The sequence below is a fragment of the Diabrotica undecimpunctata genome, chromosome 8 (genome assembly GCF_040954645.1).
Source record: "Diabrotica undecimpunctata isolate CICGRU chromosome 8, icDiaUnde3, whole genome shotgun sequence".
Taxonomy (NCBI): domain Eukaryota; kingdom Metazoa; phylum Arthropoda; class Insecta; order Coleoptera; family Chrysomelidae; genus Diabrotica; species Diabrotica undecimpunctata.
Genome location: NC_092810.1, coordinates 72,292,448 through 72,317,606, shown reverse-complemented (window position 1 = coordinate 72,317,606; position 25,159 = coordinate 72,292,448). Strand labels below are relative to the sequence as shown.

Below are 25,159 nucleotides of genomic sequence, written 5' to 3'. Positions count from 1 at the left end.
AAGTATAAATAAAATAATAACTGTGCTTTAGGGCTACTAGTTTTTTAAAATGATGTTCATTGACAAAATTAAGAAAAAAAAACTTATTATTTTAAAGTTGTTTTGCTTCGCATTAAACAGATGAGAAGTGTTTAAACAGTTTTCTGCAAGATACCTTTCTTTTTGGTTTATGTGCTCTGTTATATTGCTTTTATCTTACACTGTAGCGTGCGGACAAATGCAGTGTCAACGTTTTAATTGGAACCTTTGATTGAATTCACGTAACACGTTTCCAAGAGTTTCAGGTCGAATAACGTTAATTTCAATTCGAATTCTTTCGTCGCATAATTATAATAATAATATAAGTTCAAACTAAACAACTGGGTTGGTATGGCCATGTGCAGATTATGACGGAGGAGGAAATACCTAACCATATCCTGATGTGGACTCTTCTTCTTCTTACTTTGGCATCATTACTCTGGACGAGTCTTTGCCTGTCTGGCTATGGCCACAGTATATTGCTTAAAAAGAATCAGTAGGTTCACTCTCGCATTTTCACGGTTCCAATTTTGAATCCACTCCTAGGTCCGTGCCGGTCCGTGCGCAATAGATTTGGCGAAAAATGCTGCTGTTGCAAGATTTAAAATATTCCATTAGTTTCAAAGAATATTCCAAAATTATAATATCACTGTTCCAGAAGTATAAACACATAATTGTAAAATTTTGAAAAATGACTTTATTATGTTGGAGGGGTTAAACCTGCATTTTCTATATATTTTTAAATCATCATAACTGTATTTACGGAATCACATGGCAAAATCCGTAAGTAAAATTACGACGATTTACAAATATGTTGAAAATGCAGTTTTGATCCCTCCGGCACAATAAAGTCATTTTTTTAAATTTTACAATTGTTATTATACTTCCGGAACAGCGATATATGCTTTACTTTTTCATCGTTGTCTGGAAGTGGAATCTGATTTTATCTTTCAAAATTAGGATTTGACTGTTACTGTTCCTGTCTGTGAGTATCTTAGCTGGGTGTAACATATGTTCTACTATTTTATATTCTGCAAGAATTTGAGTATTACCTGATTTGCAGAAACTACATAACAGGCCTCCCAAAACCCAGCTTTGGTTTGATTCATGCTTTAGTCTTAAAAAAAAACTTAAGCTATGTAAAAATCATAATTTTCTTAAACCTTTTAAAAAAGAATATTAAATAGCCGAGAAGATTTATATCGCATGTTAGAATTCGATCAATTTTGTACTCAGCCTGAAGCCTTTTTTAAGTCAATAAATCAAAATTTGTCTTAAGGAAAATCTATTTTTATCCATAGTGCCATATCATATGTTGTATGTCGCTATACGTTCATTAATATTAAAGATACTGTGTATCTTCCCTATCTACCCTTTTAGTAGTCGCCTTGTTTATTTTTTCTATCTGAATATATTCGTTATATCCTCCCCTTTCATTTCCTATGTCGCATGTTAGGATTCAATCAGTTGTTTATTTTGTATTCAACCTGAGGCATTCTTTAAGTCAAAAAATCAAAATTTGTGTTATGGTAAATCTATTTTTATCCATAGTGCCCTATCCTATTTCGTATGTCTCTATACGTTCATTAATATTAAAAATACTGTGTAGTGCCCTTTCATTTAACGCATCACACGCTCCAATGCCGAAATGTGTATTTTTTCTGTCTCAACAGCATTTTTACAGTTTTTACTTAATTGTATTTAATTTTGGTAGATGTTGGTAGTTCAGATTTCTTTCCTAGGTGGCGTAGTTACCTTACTGGACAGTGTGACATCCTAGCCTTTTATATTGATAGATTCTCCCAATTGTAAATATATGTAAAAATATGAGTTTAACTATCTACGTTGTGAACGTAGTGATCCTACAGTGGGATCTTTAGGCTATATGACATTTTTTCATTTCATTATTTTGTTATTAATAAGTTGTGATTGTGGAAATATATATATATATATATATATTGATATGATATAGGAGAAAGAAAGATATTGTTTAAAAAATTAATTTATAAGTTATATACTAGATAATTTTAGATATAACAAGTATTTGGTTATTTTAAGAAGTTATATACTAGAGAATTTAATAAAAATATATTTATGTGAGGGCATTTTTAATAAATTAGCATATAATAAGTGTAAAAAGTTGTATTTTAATGTTGTAAATATATTTAAGTGAGCCATGTGCATAGGCAACCAACTATACAGTAAATTGACAGACAGAAATTAATCATAATACGAATATAAAGTGGGGTTATAATAATAATGTTAGTTTAAAATGTTTAATTTATATATATTTAATGATTTAAATGTTTATTCTGATCTGAAAAGCCTAAATGTCAACAAAATTATTAATAGAAAAGAATGGAATTCTCTGGATCACCGGAGATGGCCATGTTTGCGAAATGGTTTGTTCCAGAAAATTCAGACATGTATTTAATAGAACAAATGGAACATGATTTATTGCCAGATGATTCTAGAACAGAAAAAAAGATATAAATACCCGGTGATTTGGATTAGAAGGGATCAGTTATGAGTTACAATTACTATGAGGCCAGTTTATTATGAAAGTTAGTAGAAGATAGACTTATTTAGTTAGTGAAGTCAATTGTTCAGAATTTTCAAGACAGTCAATCAGTTACAAATAGTCCAATTGTTTAATATAGTGAGTAAAATGAAGATTAAAAATTATGCACATTTATAATTATACACAAATAATTATTGAAGATTAAAAAAGTATATTAGAAGAATATTGGAAGAAATTAAAATTATATTATGATTGGAGATTAGTATAAATCAACTTATAATAATTGGATATTGGTATATTGAAAAGAAGAATAAATATAAATGCTGTTTTGCTGGTTTGCTTGGTGGTTTATAAATGCTGGTGAAGAAAAATATATCTTAAATTGGTAGAAGCTGATAATTGGAAAAAGTAATTTCACAAAAACAAGGATAACCGAAGTACGAAGACTTCAGTGGTGATTAGAATCTATATAGTGGAAAACAGTTCATTTAGGCATTCAGTGAAAGAAAGGTACAAAATTTTGTTAATATAATTTAGTTAGTGTCATAACAGTTTCAATTTTGAAGATAGTTTGTTTAAATTTTACATTGTCTATAGAATTTAATTAGTTTTATAAGAATATCAATTTAAAGATAGTTTATTTTAAATTTACATTGGCTAGGTTAGATATATATATATATATATATATATATATATATATATATATATATATATATATATATATATATATATATATATATATGTGTGTGTTTCATAATAGTTATAATAAAGATAATTTGAAAAAGTACTTACAAACTAATTCTTTGAGAACCGCGATAAAAACCCTATATATTATATTATTAAAAATACTCATTGCTCATCATTCACAAACAAACAATACATCATAACAATTTGGCGCCCAACGCGGTGGCTCTCTATTTAAAAGAATTAGTTTGGGAAGATAAGTGCTCTCACATAATTAAATTAATTTTCATTAGAATGCAAAAATTATAGATTTTATTTTTAATTATAGTTGAACAAGTAAAGTCTCAAAATGTCTCAAGGAAAGAAAGGTACAAGAAGCAAAAAGAATGAAGAAGATGTGGAAGTAGAAACACAACCTATACAAGAGGAGAGTTTAGTTCAAGTTCCACAAGATACTGCAGAAATGAATCCAGAAAGAGAGGAAAATGTCAATATGGCAGCTTTGATGTCATTAATGATGCAGATGAAGAAGACAATGGAAGAGAATACAAAAAAAATGGAAGAGAATACAAAAAAAATGGAAGAGAATTCAAAAGAAATCAAAGAAGACATAAAAAAATTGGAAGAGAATTCAAAAGAAGTCAAAGAAGACATGAAAAAAATGGAACAGAAATTAGAAGAGAATTATAGAAAATTAGAAAAGAAAATAGAAGATAATAATAATAAAATTGTAAAACAAATAGAAAAACAAATGGATAAAAAACTTGAAGGTGCAGAGAAAAAAGTAGCAAATGAAATAAAAAATATACGGAATGACTACAAGAAAAGGATAGAAAATGAGAGGACAGAAGTAAAGAGGATTATTCAAGATAATAAGATAGATATAGAACAGAAAATAGAGTTGCAGAAATGTAACTTAGAAGTAAAAATTAACGAAGACAGGAGAAACACAGAAGAAAAATTAGACGATATACAACAAAATATCCAAATAAATAATAATCAAATAAGAAATGTGGAACAGAGAATAGATGATATTTCACAAATGAGAGACATAGGGAGACCTTACTTAAATTTAACAAATGAGACTGGGATTAAATTCTCTGGTAATATAAAAAATTTGCATCCTAGAGTATACATAAATAGTTTAAAACATAAATTAAGATTTTTGAATAATATTAATGATATTAAAGATTATATTAGAATGACATTAAATGACAATGCAGCAACTTGGTTTGCTAGTATTGAAAATGATTTAGATAATTTTCAAACATTTGAAAATAAATTTTTAAATTATTATTGGGGTGAACTAGAGCAAGCCAAGTTTAGAGAAATTCTATATTTTGGAAAGTATAATCACAATTTAAAATCAAATATGGTAGATTATGCATTGAAACTGATAACAGTTGCAAAATATTTAGAACCGCCACTTAGAGAGGATGAAACAGTCTTAAATGTATCTAGACATTTTGATGTTGATGTTGTGCAAACAGTAACTGTACAAAATATTCAAACAATAGATAGTTTTATTAATTTTATTCAAAGAATACAAAGAGGCAATATGACAAGTAATAATAACAACAGAAAAAACAATAATAACTTTCAATATAATAAAAATGATAATCAACAATATAGACAATCATATAACAATAACACTAGGTATGGTGATAATTTACAAAATTTTAATAATAATAACAGTAATCAAAATAGACAGAATTTTAATAACAATACTAGTTATAATAGACAACATTTTAATAACAGTACTAATAATAATAGACAAGATTTTAACAATAGAAGAAATACAGAGCGACCTAACTATAACAGACAGGTAAATTGTGTTCGAAGGAATAGAAGCTGCGAACGGCGGGCGTAATTTCGGCCGGTAATCCCTTGGCCTACCTGCATAAATCAAGGGGTACCATTTATGACAGGGGTAATTTCGGCCGAGGGGTTGATGTTTACGATGAGATTAAAATATTGGTAATTACGCTTCATAGTTTCTGTAAAATATTAATTGTGTATTTATTTGGAAATACCTAATCCTGTGTACCTGTCGGAAATACCTTTAATTTACTTATCTCTTTATTCTAATAACTATGTTGTACCTACTTAAGATTATTCCTTTAAATGTATAAAATTCACAAATAACAGGTATAAAATTATTATAGCTAGTCAGTATTATAACTTATCTTGAAGCTACTAGTCGATAGAAAGCATAAAATATATTATTTGTATACGATGGCATCTGTTTCAGTAATTAAGAGTTCACGCGGTTGTGACTTACTAGTTGTAGAAAAGTTTCAGTTTTGTAAACAGGACGTATTAAAAAGTGGTGAAGTACGTTGGAGGTGTATAAAGAAAAATTTAAGATGTTTAGCCAAACTGTACACTGTTGGTGCGGAATACACAGTTACTAGAAGTGAATTAATCCACAACCACGAGTCCGATGAAACTACGTTGGAGAGAAAAATAGTGACGACTTCATGCAAGCGCAAAGCTGAGGAAGACATATCGGAGAAACCTTCAAAAATTATTAAAAGCGTTCTTTCAAATCATTTGCCAGAGAATTTGTCATCGATAGATGTCAGTCTAATAAGAAGAAATTTGTACAACAGCCGCCGTAAGCTCTTACCAGCCCTGCCTAAGGATATTCACGATGTACATTCTGTACTCGATAGTTATGGACCGAAAACCACAACAGGTGAAAATTTTTTGTTTATTAACAGCACAGCTGATAATATCATTGTTTTTTCTTGCCATACAAATATAATAAGTTTATGTAAAATGAAAGATTTTTACATGGATGGCACATTTTCTTATTGTACAAAATATTTTTATCAGTTATTTACCATCCATGGACTGGAAAATGGGCATTATGTTCCTCTTTTGTATTGTCTGTTGCCCAATAAGACCAGTGACACATATATGAGACTTTTTCTGTTGGTAAAATCTAAAATTTTTGAACTTTATAATATTGTTTTTGAACCGAAGGAGGTATTTGTGGATTTTGAAATCGCAATTCATAACGCATTAAAAGTTGTCTTTCCCAAAACCAAACTAAATGGTTGTAGATTCCACTTGCACCAGGCGTGGTATAGGAAAATACAATCATTAGGGTTAACCCAAATGTATAAAGATAAAAACTGCGAGGAAAGCAAATGGCTTACTCATACTTTTGGGCTAACTTATTTAGACCCCTCTGAAGTTGAAGATTGTTTCATATTTGATCTCATGTCATACAAACCGGACCATAAACTTATAGATAAATACGCAGACTATTTATTAGAAAACTACATAGCGCCAGAATCTCATTTTCCACCAAATATATGGGCATATGAAAACCCATCAATTAAAAGAACCACAAATGCCTGCGAATCATTCCATTCGCACTTTAATTCTAGTTTTTATTCAAGTCACCCTTCTATATTTATTTTTATAGAAAAATTAAAAGATTGTCAGATCGATGCATATTTAAAAATAAAAAATTTAAATATTCCAGCAAAAATTAAAGACAAACAAGTAAAAAACAAACTAAAATTTATCGAAAACATGGTAAATATGCTTCGATCTGACAATATTTCTAGAATTAATTTCGTTAAATCTGTATCACATCAAAACGTTTTTTAAAAATTTATAGTTTACTTAATTTATAGAAATAAGTTGATGTAATAATTTTATTGAAATAAAGAAATATTTTAATATAAAGCATTCTGTTATTTTATTTGATTTGCGGCCGAAAATACCTATGAGATAAGGAAGCAACTTAAAACCTCCGGCCGAATTTACCTACCGGCTTTTAGTACCTGCTCTTTTTCCGGCCGAAATTACGTCCGCCCGCTGCGAAGACAGGGAACGAAATAATACAAGGCAAGAAAATGTGAGTAGAAGTCATAGTAGGGAAAGACATAGTACATCAGATCCAAGTGGTCAGATACAATCTGACAATTCTAATAATCAAAATTTTGTGCAGTAAACTTTCTGAATTACAAGTTAGGCCATTGCTATTATGAAAAACCTTCTGAATTTATTTCTTTAGATGAAGATAAAATTATTGAATCTATTAATTTAATTTATATAAATGCTTTGGCCAAAAATAAAATGATTAAAATTATGATAGATACTGGTTCAGAAAGTACTTTAGTCTCGGAGAATTTTATTTTTAATACATTAAAACTATCAGATATAATAAAGATTCCAAAAATTAAAATTATTGGTGCAAATAATAAGAAGTTGGGTGAAATTGATAAACTAGCCAATTTTAAAATTAATATTCTTAATAAAGAAATTAATATGCAAGGATTTATTGTCAAGGATTTATGTGTTGATATATTAATGGTAAATGATGAATTGGAAAAGAAGAAAGTAAAGATAGATTTTGAAGAAAAAATGGTAACTTTGGAAGGGCAATAATTAAATTTATGCAGAAAGATGAGGTGGAAGAAGGAATAAGAGTTGATAGGATATTATTAAAAGAAAATAATGATGTTTATGAAGAAGAAATGTATTTTGATGATAGGGATATGTCCCAAAAGAATGTAAAGAATAATTATTGTAGTGAATATTTAAGGAATGGAAATTTTAAGCAGATGGATGCCTACGAGGTGGAATGCGTAAAATTGGAAGCAAGGAATAATGAGTACATAATGAAGAATAATGTTATTTGTAAAGAAGAAGATATGATGAAAGTTTTAAATTGCCCTGAAGAATATAAATCAATAGTCGTTTCCATATTGCAGCAACACAAGGGACTTGTCAATAAAGAAAATAGAATTGCACAAAATTATATCCATAGTATAAAAGTTAAAGAAGAAAAAGATTTTAAAACAAAATCATACCCAATACCATATAAATACAGAGAAGAAGTAAACAAAACAATTAATAATATGTTAGAAGATGGAATCATTGAGAAGGCAGACACACGTTTTATAAATCCTATAGTAGTAGTACGTAAAAGATCAGGTTTTTTTTTTCTGAAAAATGGCTTTGGCAGAGCCAATTAGCCAGACTTGTTTGTGTTTATTGTTAAAATCGACTGAATTTCAATTATTATTGATTGCAGATTCATAGTCAAATGTTGGTACTACATATAGCTAATATTTTTATGGATAGGTACATACATTTTGTTTTGATATATTTTTATTTTGTTTTTTTTTTTATTTTTATTTTATTCTTTTATTATTTTCTTGTTTTTTTTTGTTTTGTTGCTGTTTTGATTTTTTTTTTGTTTTTTGCTTTTTTTTGTTCTTTTTTTTTGGATTTATTTTTTTGTTTTTTGTTCTATTTCTATTTTCTTAATTCTTTTTTTTTTTTTTTTTTTTTTTTTTTTTTTTTTTTTTTTTTTTTTTCAAACCATATTAACAGATTACGCCTATATACTATTTACAACTTATATTTACATATTTTAACATGTTTGTAAATGCAATGAAGAATTTCCATATTATTTGAAAATATTAAAAGATTAAGATTTGTTGGAAAACAACACTTAGAATTTATTAATTCCTTATAAAGTTCGTTTATATTAATAATTTGTAAATCACATTCTAATATAATATGTGTTAGATCGCCTATTTTACCACAAGTACAATTGGGAGTATTTGATAAGCCGATTCCATGCATGTAAGATGGCGTAAGAGCATGATTTGCTCTCAGCCGATTAATGGTCTTTATAAAATGTCGATTAGATTCTGTGTAGAACCATCTTATGGAGGGTATCCTAGTGTTACAATGATAAAAGTTTAAGCCAGTCTTACATTCTCTGTAATGTAAATGCCAATTATTTTTAAGTTTTTGTCTACTAACGGTGTCAATATCTGTCGCTGGAATTAAATTTCTGTTTACTTTTTCTCCAAGCATGTATGCTGATTTAGCCAAATTGTCAACGATCTCATTGCCTTTTATTCCCGAATGGCCCTTGATCCATGTAATTGTTACATTTAATCCTAATTGTATAGTTTCATAAAGAATTTTAAGAATTTCCAGTTCAATGTGGTTTATTTGTTTAACTGTTTGAATGCTGTTAAATCTGTCGACCACGCTTTTACTGTCAGTAAATATAACATAGTTGCTAGTCGGATTCAGTACTACATACTGAAGAGCAAACATTATTGCCATCATTTCTGCTGTGTATATTGAGCATTCACTGGGTAAGCTATACTGGTGATGGTAATTTTTATTTTCGTGGAACATTGCACAGCCCGTTCCATTTGCATCTTTTGACCCATCAGTAAAAATGTACTGATAATTAGTCCATTTTTCTTTAATAATTATATCAAACATATTTGGGAGTAAATGTGAGTTTAAGTAACATATCCTAACCTTTCTAGAAAATAGTGTTTTTGCCATTTCACCGTAGTAGGGCGGAATTTGGCTTTTATAGAGAATATCGTTATATTTTACCGTACTTAGATAGCTTTCTACCAAAGGTATAGATTTTTTAGTTCTCCAGTACCTATGGGTGAGGTCTAAAACTGATAGCTCATTAAGATCTTGAAGGTATTTACAATTTTTGGACATAATTCGGACTGTGAATTTGTCGCTAAGAAATTGGCGGCGTAAATGCAATGGAGGTTCCACCGCTTCATTTTCCATTATTTGGACTGGAGTGGATTTTAAATAACCTAGGCATAATCTCAGGCATTTATTTTTTTGAATTTCAAGTTTGTTTAGATGTGTATTGGACGCTGATCCAAATAAATGACAGTTATAATCGAAAATCGGCCTGATCATGTTACGGTAAAACATCAAAGCAATATTTGGGTCTGCTCCCCAATTTGTTTTACAGAAAGCTCTTAAAATGTTTATTGAGTTTTCTGATTTTTTGACAATTTGATGAATGTGATCTTTCCATAACAATTTCCTGTCTAGATAGGTACCAAGATACTTAATACAGTTTTTTATAGGGAAATTAAACTTTCCCACATTAAGATTGCCTTGTGGAACTCTATGTTTTTGTGAAAAGTAACACACCTCAGTTTTTGTGTCGGAAATTGATAAACCTATTTCTTCATAGTACTGATTTACGATTTCTAATGTGACTTTCAAATTATCCTCACAGGTACTTAACAATTTTCCTGCTGTGTATAAAACAACATCATCAGCATATTGAAGAATTTTTGTATGGTTCAGTATACTAACTTCAAGATCTATGTTGTACAGGATGTATAAAATCGGGCTTAAAATACTCCCCTGTGGCAATCCAATATTAGTGAGTCGAGAGTATGAAAATTCCTCATTATTAATTTTTAAAAAAGTTAGTCTGTTAGAATACAAAGATTTTAAAAAGAGAGCAAATGATCTAGGGATTCCAATATACAACATTTTTTGGTAAAGAATGTCTAAATTAACATTATCAAAAGCAGCAGAAACGTCAAGGAACGCAGCTGCTGTAGACTTATTTGATGTAAAATTAAGCTGAATTGAAGTAACTAGAGCTGTAGTTGCGTCTTGAGTGGACCTAGACTTGCGAAAACCATATTGGGAACTTGGAAGTATACCATCGTGTTCTAGCCAATGTTCAAATCTATTTTTAATTATTCTTTCAAATGTTTTTAAAACACATGAAGATAAGGAGATAGGTCGGTAAGAACTTGGATCACGTTCTGGTCTGCCAGGTTTTTTAATCGGAATTACCAGGTACTCTTTCCAACTATTTGGTACTGGTGTCTTATTTTTCCAAATATTGTTGAAAATGTTTACTAGTGAAATTTTATATTCTATAGGTAAGTTGTATAACAGCGAATATGACACATTGTCAATACCTGGAGAAGTATTATTTCTTTGTTCAAGGGCTCGATGCAATTCCCATAAATAAAAATTTTCGTCAAAATTGTGGTTTTGTCGGGGTACTGTTTGGATATGTTCTTGTACAGTGTCGTCATTTGGAACCCATGCCGGTGCAATTTTTCTATGGAATTCCTGCAACCATGTATCTTCGGGATCAATAGGTACTTTGTTGGCTTGTTTGCGGTTTTTAAAACAATTAACTTTTTTCCAGACATCTTTTATTGGTGTTCTTGAGTTAAGGCTTTCGCAAAAATCAATCCAATTTTTCTTTTTCTTCTGTTTGAAGATTTTCTTTGCAATAGCATCTAGTCGTTTATACTCCATTAGGTTTTGGAGCGTTGGATTCTGTTTATAATTTATAAACGCATGTTTTCTATTTTCAGCTGCTAACTGACAATGATTGTTCCACCATGGTTTCGGAATATGACCTTTGTTTTTTTCTTTAATGGAAGAATGTTTTGGGATAGCGACGTTGGCTGCTTGGTTTATATTTGTCAACAATTCTTCGTAGATTAATGGTATTTTCATTGTTTCCAAAGTACTGGTATAGATCATCCAATTGGCTCTGCTAAGGTTCCATATTCTATGATTTCTACTGGATGTGGCTTCTGCTGCGGAGAAACTTTGTGATGAAAAAATAATTGGCACATGATTAGATCCATAAGGTTCTTGTAGAGTATTCCAACGAAAATAAGAGGCGATATCTCGGGAACAAATGGTTAAGTCTACAGCAGAAGGTTTATTGGAAATAGCAAGAGTGGGGGATCCGTCGTTTAAATATTCTAAATTACAGTATTCTATAGCATCTAGAAGATCTTTACCTAATCTATCATCAACTTCGCAGCCCCATGCCAAATTGTGTGCGTTAAAATCGCCTCCAATTATAACTGGTTTTGGTATATTTTCTAAAAAATTGATCCATTGTTGAATTAAAACTTTATTCCTGGGTTCATTATATAGAGAAATTATATGTAAAGGTTTCTTGAAATGTGAAATTTTTATTGAAATACACTTATATGTAAACGAATACGTATTTCGAAAATTTATTTCTTTATATATGATGTTGGATTTCAAAAGGATTGCACAACCGCCATATCCATCAGGGCGATCAGCTCGAACACAATTAAATTCTTTAAAATTATAATATTTTCCCGGTTTGAACCAGGTTTCAGATAATAGAGCTATAGTGATGTCGTTCTGATGAAGTAAATATTCTAAATTTTCTTTATTGGCAACTGCTGAACGACAGTTCCACTGTAATCTGTTTATTTTATTTAAGTCTGCGAATTTGATGCTAGATTTTGGTTAAAATGGTTACTAATTATCTGAATTACATCAGCTTTTGAAATATTAAAATTATTATTTTGTTTAATTGAATTAATAATTGTAAGAACCGAATCTAAAATGACATTTATTACAGAAGAATTTAACTCTTCTGACCGTGAATCTGCAATGTTTAAGTTTTTTTGGTAAAATTGACTTTTAACTATTCCCTCAGGATGTTTTGGAATGGAAACTGTAGATACTATTTCTTTTCTAGCTATATCAGTTGGGTCTGAATTATTTGGTTTCTGCCTTTTATTCGGCCTACTGGTATTTGTGTGAGGATTAAATATGAATTTAGCAAAATTATTTCCTTGGGAGGAAGTACAAGGTTGTGAATTTTGTGGAAGATTTGTATCATTGTTGGCTGTATTGGTCCTAAGAACACTAGCATATGAATTCTTAGGCACTTGTTTATTTGCATCGTAAAAATTAACGTTTGTTAAACCCATCGTCTCTTTTATTAACTTTTGTCGTGTAAATTCTGGGCATGCGCTTAAGTTTGTGGTTAAATGATTCCCCTTACAACTGAAACATACTTGTGTGAACTCAACTTTTGTACAATTCTTTGAATTATGGGTTTCTTGGCATCTGTTACATCTTGGCTGACTCCTACATTGATTTCCCAAGTGGCCGTATCTAAGACAGTTAAAACATAACAAAACTTTCTGTTTATATATTTCAACTTCTTTAATAACCTTATTGATTACTATATATTTAGGTAAAGTTTGTGATTTAAAGGTCACAATACAAGATTTAGTAGGGACATATTCGACAATTTTTTCCTCATTAACAATTTTTTCTACTTTACGCGTAATTCTTTTAACGTTTGCAATTTCAAATATGCAATGACTATCATACTGTTTAATTCTATTTTTAATATACTCTTCCGATAAATCTGTGTCTATATCCCTAATAACTCCTTGTCTGTGTAAAATAAATTTTGGAATATACAGATCTAAATTATTTAAACGAAATATTTCTAGAGTTTTGTTTTTAATGAGGTTATTGGCAGTTTTATAATCTTTGCATTTGACTCTAATTCTATTTCGGCCAATGGCGTCTATACTTGAAATCATATTGTCTGCTTCAGGAAAGTTAGACAAAATAATTTCACCAATCTTTAAAGGATTTAGTTTACCTTTAAACTCAGTAGAGCTATTCTCGATATATACATGATATGGGCCTAGATCATTACTATTGAATAAAAATGCTTGCCTTACCTGTTTTATTACTTTTTGTTGTGTCTCATTCAGATTGGTTGTATTTGCATTATTCATCAAATTAATTGGAATTGGAGTACTTACAGAAATATCCATTTCGGCATCACTTTGACTATCGAATATATTTCCAGATATAGCTGGTTTTGTGGGTTTTTTGGGGTCAGGGGGTTTCCCCCCGCTATTGACACTCATATGGTTGGTGGTTCAACAAACGATATTGCTGTTAGAATGCAACAAATTTCACAATTTAAAGCACAATATTAATTGTATTTCTAATTGTACGTCTAATTTCTATGAATACTACTACGGAACTGTATTTAATACTATTTAAATCTCTAAAAAATTATAAGGAACTTCAAAAAGCGTGTTTCAACTTTGACCCACAAGGGACTTGTCAATAAAGAAAATAGAATTGCACAAAATTATATCCATAGTATAAAAGTTAAAGAAGAAAAAGATTTTAAAACAAAATCATACCCAATACCATATAAATACAGAGAAGAAGTAAACAAAACAATTAATAATATGTTAGAAGATGGAATCATTGAGAAGGCAGACACACGTTTTATAAATCCTATAGTAGTAGTACGTAAAAGATCAGGTGAAATCAGGTTATGTTTGGATGCAAGGAATATTAACAAGATCACTGAAAAGCAATTTGAAGCACCAATGAGTATAGATGGAATACTAGGAAGAATTACAGGAATGTCATTTTTCACTAAAATTGATTTACAGCATAGCTTTTGGTTAATACCTCTAGAAAGAAAAAGTAGACAGTATACAGGATTTCAGATAGATGGAGTAGTATATCAATTCAAAGTAGTACCATTTGGACTTCAATCATCTTGCAGTGCTCTATGTAGATGTCTTCATGATATTTTGGATCAATATGAACATTTTGTAATTCACTACATTGATGATATATTAATTTTTTCTAAAACGGCTGAAGATCATGAGAAACACCTAAAAATTATAATAAATAGATTAGACAAAGTTGGACTAAAAATAAATCAAGAAAAATGTACATTTTTTCAAAAAGAAGTCATATATCTAGGTTATAAACTTAACACTAAGGGAATCGAAATGGATCCAGAACGGACACAAGTCATTCAGGAATATAAAACACCACACAATTTAAGAACTTTAAGAGGATTTATGGGAATAATTAATTATTATAAAAGGATGATACCAGATCTAAGTATAAAAGAACTTTCATTACTTGAACTACTGAGAAAAGGTGTAAAATGGAGATGGGATCAGAGAAAAGAACTAGCATTCCAAGAGATTAAAAACATTTTTCTATCAAATTTGAAAATATACTATCCTGACTACACACAGCCATTCATATTAAGAACAGATGCATCAATAGAGAGATTATCAGGGGTATTATTACAAATACATGATGGGGTCGAATACCCAATACAATTCATTTCAAGAATTACAAAGCCATATGAAAAGGGTTACTCAGTTTCAGAATTAGAACTAGCAAGTATAATACACTGTGTCACAAAATTAAGATTTTATTTGTTGGGTAATGAATTTACAATAGAAACAGATCACCAAGCTTTAACGTCTATATTAAATAACAAATATGGAAACAGTAGAATACATCGGTGGAGTCTAATACTTAGTGAATACTGCTTTGAAATCAAATACATTTCTGGAAAATCCAATATAGTGGCAGATGCTTTATCAAGGTTAGAAAATACATCACAAAAAGGGCAGCGAACAATAAAAATTGGATTAAATCAATTAGTAGAAAGTACTGGATTATATTCTAAAGAAGAAATTATAAGAGATCAGATCAATTTGAGTGAAAAACAAAAAGTCCTTAGGAAAGATGGGGTATATTATAAAATAATAAATGGCATAGAAGTATATGTAATAACTAGAACTTTAGCAAAGAAAATATTGAAAAATTTACATAACAATTATATGCATATTGGTTCAAGAAACCTATGGATGCTATTTAGGGACAATTATTTTGCAAAGAATGACATAAGTATAGCAAAAGAAATTACTACCCAATGCCCAATATGTCAACTAAACAAAGAAAAGAATTTCAAAAACCAGAACACATATAAATCTAATGTTGTATATGAAAAACTAAATACAGTTTCCATGGATTTTATTTCAAATTTAGTTCTCAGTCCAACAGGAAAAAAGCATATACTAGTGATAGTTGATTTATATACAAAATTTATTAAACTATATCCCTGCTCCAGAACAAATGTTAAAACATTAAAATTATATATTAATCAATTTTTCGAAGAAATAGGACCATTTAGAAATTGCATAATAGATAATGCTACATATTTTAACAACCAAAAATTTCGGGCATTTTGTGAGAAAAAGGGAATCAACATTCATTTTACAAGTATCAGACATCCTCAGGCAAATCCTGCAGAAAGATATATTAAAGAAGTTATAAAATATTTAAGGATACTGTGCCAAAATCAACATGAAACTTGGCAGCAACATATGCATACCACAAGTAGAATATTTTTTAAATAATACACATAATTTGAATACAGAGGAAGTACCAGAATATTTAATGTTTGGCCATATAGGAAACAGAAAGTGGATTAGTGAATATAATCAGGATATGTTAGAACAAGTAATGCAGAAAGTGAATAACCGAATTAGGAGGAAAGCTGAAAAATATATCAGAAGACAAAATCGAAATATAAAAAAACCAATCACATTTCAAAAAGGAGACCTAGTGTTAATTCGTTCACTTAGAAAAAGTAATGTTAAAGAAAACCGTTGTAAGAAATTACAACCAATGTTTGAAGGTCCATATACAATTGAAAATCAGAATGGACTAAATAGTTATGTGTTAATAGATGCAGAGAACAGACTAAGAGGCATGTTTCATATCAACGACATTTTTCAATATCATGAAGAGATTGAATAATGTTTTCTATACCTTTAACACAAATATAATAACACTAATAACTTACTGATAGATCCATTTCATAGATAGATGGTAGATTTCTTTGTTGTGAATCAATTTGACATCATATTTATTGTCTTATACATATGGAAATTATTGTGTACCCTAAAAATCATAATTTTGGGGTTAGATACAGATTGATTGTGTAAATGTCTTTCTAATATAATAAAGTTTAAAACTTACCAATTCATATGGATGAAAGCCTGTTGATGGAAATAATTCCTAAAATTTGTCTATAAATAAACATAACACAATAATAGATGATTAGATTATATTGTTTATTTTCTCCGTAGTTTCCATTGCTTTATTTGACATGACATTTTGACATAGACAGCGAACAGGGATGTATTTAACACATTTTAAATAAAAAAAAATTGATTTATTAAATTTAATAAGGTATGAGAAAATTAATATTTAAAAAAATAATAAGAAAATTATTTATTTTAAATATTATTTTGGGGTATTGATATGATATAGGAGAAAGAAATATATTGTTTAAAAAATTAATTTATAAGTTATATACTAGATAATTTTAGATATAACAAGTATTTGGTTATTTTAAGAAATTATATACTAGAGAATTTAATAAAAATATATTTATGTGAGGGCATTTTTAATAAATTAGCATATAATAAGTGTAAAAAGTTGTATTTTAATGTTGTAAATATATTTAAGTGAGCCATGTGCATAGGCAACCAACTATACAGTAAATTGACAGACAGAAATTAATCATAATACGAATATAAAGTGGGGTTATAATAATAATGTTAGTTTAAAATGTTTAATTTATATATATTTAATGATTTAAATGTTTATTCTGATCTGAAAAGCCTAAATGTCAACAAAATTATTAATAGAAAAGAATGGAATTCTCTGGATCACCGGAGATGGCCATGTTTGCGAAATGGTTTGTTCCAGAAAATTCAGACATGTATTTAATAGAACAAATGGAACATGATTTATTGCCAGATGATTCTAGAACAGAAAAAAGATATAAATACCCGGTGATTTGGATTAGAAGCGATCAGTTATGAGATACAGTTACTGTGAGTCCAGTTTATTATGAAAGTTAGTAGACACATTTAGTTAGTGAAGTAAATTGTTCAGAATTTTCAAGAAGTCAGTCAGAAAAGTTTAGTAAGAAATATGAAAGTTAGTTGGAGTCAGTGAATCAGTTACAAATAGTCCAATTGTTTAATATAGTGAGTTAAATGAAGATTAAAAATTATGCATATATTTTAATGCACATTTATAATTATACACAAATAATTATTGAAGATTAAAAAAAAGTATATTGGAAGAAATTAAAATTATATTATGATTGGAGATTAGTATAAATCAACTTATAATAATTGGATATTGGTATATTGAAAAGAAGAATAAATATAAATGCTGTTTTGCTGGTTTGCTTGGTGGTTTATAAATGCTGGTGAAGAAAAATATATCTTAAATTGGTAGAAGCTGATAATTGGAAAAAGTAATTTCACAAAAACAAGGATAACCGAAGTACGAAGACTTCAGTGGTGATTAGAATCTATATAGTGGAAAACAGTTCATTTAGGCATTCAGTGAAAGAAAGGTACAAAATTTTGTTAATATAATTTAGTTAGTGTCATAACAGTTTCAATTTTGAAGATAGTTTGTTTAAATTTTACATTGTCTATAGAATTTAATTAGTTTTATAAGAATATCAATTTAAAGATAGTTTATTTTAAATTTACATTGGCTAGGTTAGATATATATATATATATATATATATATATATATATATATATATATATATATATATATACATATATATGTGTGTTTCATAATAGTTATAATAAAGATAATTTAAAAAGTACTTACAAACTAATTCTTTGAGAACCGCGATAAAAACCCTATATATTATATTATTAAAAATACTCATTGCTCATCATTCACAAACAATACATCATAACAATATATATATATATATATATATATATATATATATATATATATATATATATATATATATATATATATATATATATATATATATATATATATTCTATTCTAACTTGTATTCATAGTTCGCTACTTGTGTTTTTTATAATCCTGTTTTTATTATAACTGCTATTGTAAAATTGAAATCCTCAAAATATAATTTATAATTCGAATGTATTATTTTTTCATCTATAGAAATTAGTTTCCTCATTAGCTCTTCGTTTTATGAGATTTCTCACAAGTAACAGTGAATACAGCGTTTTCTGAGTAGTATAATAAGAATTTATCTTTACGAATTTCTTCTTGGCTCTTCCATCTGATTTTCTGCAGTGCAATATTTCAACTCCGTATTTTCTAAGTTCTTCTGCCAAACTAATAATAGATCTTGCCTTTAAGAGGGTTCGCGCATTCCAGGTACCAAATTTTAAATCCATAGTGATGTTAATTTTTTTTGCTGTGTCCGTCGTTGTAAGATCCATCCGTTTTCTCATTAGCCATTGTATTCGCAACAATTGGGTTTTAAAGGGAGGGTTGCTAGTGCTTCGCTCAACCCACTATTCGTCATAGGACCAAGTCTCCATTCTTAGTTAACGCTGACCCCACCTTATACTGGCGGTTGATTACCCAATCTCCAGTTAGGTTGCTTAGGTTACTGGTGTAACTTAGAGATGAAAATAGGGATTGACTAGAAGAGGCTGGGATGCCAACAGGATACGGAATCATGTATTGCGATTCACTACCCTTTTACACACCCCCTGATGTGGCATCTAGGAGCAAAAAAGGACTGATACCAAGAAAAAATTGGATAGAAGAAATTAGGTCGAAAATGTGAAAGGCTGTTGGAAGATAATTGCTGCATTTCATGCATTTTTAGAAGTGATAGCAAGAATTTATTTGTAATGTTTGTACGAGTACTTTTAATATATGTAGTACAATACTGTTAGTTATGTAATTCATCATACAACTAAAACTAATATGTTGTTTTTTTCAGAGTTTTCAAAAAGGAAAAACGTCAATTTCTGATATGGTTTTTGGCATGCACCTATTTGATACAGGCATCAAACGATATCCTATGAGAAGCAGACCTCGGATAATACAATATGCACTTACAATATTTTTTAAAGATTTTGATTCAGAGTAAGTTTTCTATATACCTATACATATATATATATATATATATATATATATATATATATATATATATATATATATATATATATATTATATATATATTATATATATATATATATATATATATATATATATACATGTACACATATATGTACAATAATTTGCATTACGAGTGTAACAAAATGTTTTTATTCTATCTATTTATATCATTTATTCCCTTTTATCTAGATATTTGGGTCTTCTAAGAAAGATTTTGCAGAAGATTCTAACTCTGTTTTCTTTTGACAGTTCTATATTATTTACTATATTTAATGCGAATAAATTACAATTTTAATAAAAATACGTTATATATGGCGTTTTGATTTGCTTCTCGGAAATCATTCTCAAAAGACAAATTAAACAAATTATTTTGTTGTGTGACTTGGAAATAGAAAAAAATCTTGTCATAGTTTAATTTTGTATACCTCATTCTTAATGACAATTCAGACAGCTATTACACATGATGCTCTCTGACCTGGTCAGTATTCGGTTTTACATTTAGTTTACTTTCGATATTGATATCAAATTCTAATTTTATGTGTACTCATATGATTTTAAATGATTCATGATGTATTCTCGATATGTTATTGACTTACGAATGGTGCCGTTCACTTTAGTAGTTTTATTTCATTTACATTTTTGATATAAGACTGATGCTCATTATTATAACATCTAATGGCATTGAAGTTTTAGTACCTCATATAATTATAAGGTTGAACATTTAATCTCATATTGCGAGAGATGATAAAACAAGTGAAAATGGAAAAAGTATATCAAATGGAAAATAAGGAAATAAAAATAAATGTTATGCAGATGATACACTCCTGATAGCGGAAAATGAAGACGGTGACTTACAGAGAATGCCATATCATTTCAACATGAAGCCTAACGAATTCAATATAAAAATATCGCCACAAAACGGAAAAAGTCTAGTAATATCAAAGGAACAATAAGATGCAAACTAGAAATTGAAAGCAAGATGGTAGAACAAGTAATGACTTTTAACGATAAAATATGAAGAGACAAACAAAAACGCGATTGTATAAATCTGTAGTTAGGCCTATTATGATATATACCGCTGAAACGGGACCAGAAACTATCAAAAGAATAAGATACCAGGAAATAAATTAAATGAGGATCGTAAGACGAGTAACAGGAAAGACATTGATGGACTGGTCAAGAAGTAACGACACAGACACCCGTGCAGGGTGGACAACATAAGTGAATGGGTGCAATTTCGAAAGGAAAAATAGAATAGTCACATTAGCAGAATGATAGAAAATAAAATAGCCCGATGTAGATAAAAGTAACAGAAGAAATTTCTCCCAAATAAAACTTTTAGCGTTTACAAGGTTAAATTATTTGGTTTTATATCTCTGGTTATTGAATGGTACAGTCCTCTCTCTCTATAACGATATGCAAGGGACCGGGAATTTTCATCGTTATACAGAGAGAGACAAAATTCGGTACTGTAATAGTAATAATACTGTACTAAATAACCTATTTTAATTTAAAAAAATTATCAAAACGGATATAAATGAATTAACATTGTATTCCACATAGATTTATTAACCAATAATATAAGCAATACAGTATAAAAAATGACTGTACAATTAAAACATGTGAGGCGAACGACATCCGATTGCTTTTCACCTTTCTCTATTGTCGGGTTATCGATAACTTTTCCTCCACCGAGAGGACTTTACGCTTTTTCGAAAACATGTTGACGGTTGACACACTAAAGGTCGCGGCATATTATCGTGCACGTATAGTTTCCAGCACGTAGCGTTTCCACTCCAGCAATTGGGCTGTGCGTTCACATTTTCATACATAGAACGTTTCAGTTTGGTTCGGTGAAGATATGTTCTCGCCTTTCTCGACAAAAATTATGTGCAATTGCTCTTCTACTTAACGATTAAGAATGAAAAACTGTGTTAAAAAGAAGGTTTGAAGTACATCCAATGCTAAGAGAAAGGAAGAAGGAATGTGAATACTGGACTTTATACAGAGAATTAATTGATGAAAAATATTATGGATATTTTAGAATGAATAGGATTCAGTTTAAATATGTTTTAAATTTAATTTCACCTTCAGTTAAAAAACAAAATACTACATTTAACGAAGCCATACATATCAAACCAAAAAGTATTTTTAAAAAGGAAGATGTATCATTTTCGTACAAAAGTCCTAATTGTTTATCACTTCCGTGATTAATTGTCACAAAGCAATAAAAACAGATGCATAAATGACAAAATAGCCTCGAAAATTATTTTTTAAATACTCTGTATCAAAATCAAACAAATACCTAAATAAACAACGGGGGAAAAACGACGGACATCTAATTCACATTATCCTTTCCAACCGGTTACGACTCGTTACGTAGCCGTCGGCATCAGTAAAATATTGTTTTCAAATATACTGAACGGAAACGTTAAGTATCTGAAACGCTATGTTCCGGACAGTGTGCGTTGTTCATATTTAAAACCATTTAAATTATATTTTTCGGAAACTAAACGCTATGTGCTGGAAACGCAACGTGCACGATAATATGCCACGACCTTAAGACACAACTCAAACTGGAAATGAAAAGTCGTCAATAGGTGACAACATCTGTGTGATAACAGTTAGGTACGCCGCCCCAACAATAAACGTGAGTCACTTAATTCTCTGATAAGAAAGAGTAGAATGGGTGGCCGCATTCCTTAAACGCAAAACAAAACAACCGCTGGACAATGATCTTACCACTCGTGACTCATGTAGTCTGAACTTTAAACACAATAACACATTTGTCATCAACTATTGAACGCTAAAAAGTTATCGCTATAAAGAGAGAACGATATCGTTATAGAGGAATTATCGTTATATGGGGAATCGTTATAGAGAGAGACTACTGTATATATTTTAATAATTTTTTCTCTTTTTTAAAAAATAACGTTCGTTATAAAATACAAATCAAAACAAAAAAAAGGAAACTTAAAAGGATAGGAAATAAATTCAATATTAAAACAGCAAACGCTTTGGTATCTATTGCATCTAAAGGAAAACCTAAGCATTGTATTTATAGAATATATTGTGAATGTGAAAACTTTTATCTAGATGAAACTTAGATAGACCTTAAATATGTAAACACGAATGGGAAAAATAACGTAGAATCCAATGGAACGATTTATGTATATTCATAAAGGAAACAGATGGTAGTAAGATAAAAGGCAAAGAAGGTACTCCGATTTTTCTCAATGAAACTCAACTGCTTCGCAACTTCCTTGTTGATTACCAATATTAAAGTCATTAAAAAGAAAGAAGCAACATCATAAAGCCAACCATTAATGTTGTTGTTTAAATCACCATTATGGTTTAAAATCATATAAATATAAAATATAATTTGATATTAATATCGAGGATAAAGTAAATGTAAGACCAAAAACTTACCATTTTGGGATAGTATCATTATTTTTTTCTTCAAAGAAGTGTTGGACGATTGGAGAAGGGCTATTGAAGAGCGAAGGGTAGCAGGTCAAAAACGGAGTATATGTGATTGGCAGGAACAGAAATGGTTGGGGACATCAAATTACTTGGGAAAAAACTAGGACGAGTAGAAAAAGTTAAATACCTTGGCTCGTACATGACGGAAAATGGGACACTAGATCGTAATATTCTCCACAGGATACAGGCTGGAGGGTTTAACTGGAAGAAAATGAGCGGTGTACTCTGTGATCGAAAAATCGGTGTGAAGTGCTGAAAGGAAAGATATACAAGAGTGTGGTGAGGCCTGCTTTGATGTACGACAGTGAAGTATAGTATGTAAAGAGGGTTCAGGAAAGGAAGATGTGGGTAGCAAAAAAGGTTCAACAACATATACTACAATGGTTTGATCTTAACCATTAACTTAAAATATTGACAATATCATTTTAAAGTGGTTCTGATTCTATTTTCCGGTGGCATTTTTATGTTATCTACTATTATTAATGCGAAACAAGCAAAATTTTAATTGAAACTACGTTTATTTCGACGTTTCGATTTACACTTCGGGAATCATTCAAAATAAAAATTAAAAGATACAATTCTCGAAATACAAAGAACGATTTTCAAAATACAAATCGAAATGTCAAAACTAACGTATAATACAGACGTTTTTATGTTTTTATTACAGCATTTCATTGTTTTCTTAAAAATAATTTATTCTATTCTGTATTATTAGAAAACAGATTAAAATGTTTGTGGATTATACAGGGTGTCCAATTAAGTCGGAATAAAACTTTTTTATTCTTAGTTTTATGAAAAAAAGTTATTCTTTTTAAAAAGTTTTGAATGATATAACTTATAATACTTTAATAATAATAATACTTAACATTTCCACTTAGCAGACCACCGCTACCAAAAATAAACTCTTCTAAAAAACTAGGTGCTCTGTTACAAATTATGAATACCGAAGTACTACTCAATTACGTCGTAGAAGCCAATACACTGGAATATTTGCACATGCTTATTTACTGTGCAGCAACAGCTAGTGTAATGGGAATTAAGATCAGAACACGACGGGGTACCAATGCCGGAAGGATAGATAACAGAGTTGCACCCTGGGAGAAACGGCTTTTAAACAAGATTGAATTATTGCGTAGGGACATTGGTCAAATGACAGAATATATACGAGGAACAACAAGTAGAAAAGTCATTAAAAAAGTTGATCAAATAATGCTAAGCAAGGCAAGACACTCGCAATATGATCCAGAAAACAACACAGCCCAACAGTGCCTGGATACATTAAAACAAAAACTCTCCGTTTATTCAGTACGACTAAGGAGGTACAAAGTTAGTAACAGCCGGAAATGTGACAATGCGCTTTTTGAGCATGCCGAGAAGGCGTTCTATCGAAAACTCAATTCCACTGTCGAAAGCGCCAATAAAGCATACTCAAGCCAAGAAGAAATTCAGGAGTTTTGTGAAAATCAACTTTCCACACTAGCTGCTCTTAACACCAATGTTGGATGGATAGAAGATACGGCGCACAGCTGTCAACACTACCGTACAACTGTCTATGAACCCTTCACCACAGAAGAAGTCTCAAATATCATCAAAGAGCTTCATAACTGGAAATCTCCTGGACCAGACGGAGTTCAAAACTTCTGGCTTAAGAAGTTCTAGAATACTCATGAGTACTTGTAAACACTAATTAATCGTATTATTTCTAATCCGCAGGAAATACCATCATTCCTAACTCAGGGAACAACTTATTTAATACCGAAGGATCAAAATAATACCCAAGATCCAGCCAAGTACCGGCCAATTACGTGTCTTCCAACTCTGTACAAATTGGTCACATCCTGTGTAGCCCAGCGTATCTATCAACACTGCACACTAAACAATATCATAGAACCTCAACAGAAAGGATGCGCTAAGGGTTCCATGGGTTGCAAAGAACAACAAATTATCGACTCAATCATTTCTAACCAGGCATACACCAAAAAAAGGAACCTTTTCACTGCCTTTATTGACTATAAGAAAGCCTTTGACTCAGTG

The 25,159-nt window shown here is 29.9% G+C and overlaps 1 protein-coding gene across 1 annotated transcript in view; it reads left to right on the top strand.

Annotated features, from left to right (window-relative positions):
* Window positions 1-25,159, top strand: part of SCAP (SREBP cleavage activating protein) — a 163,921-nt gene that overhangs the window by 79,930 nt on the left and 58,832 nt on the right. The window contains exon 5 of the mRNA XM_072540484.1: window positions 19,464-19,609. Coding sequence (XP_072396585.1) covers window positions 19,464-19,609 — 146 coding nt within the window. The remainder of the gene's footprint in view (window positions 1-19,463; window positions 19,610-25,159) is intronic.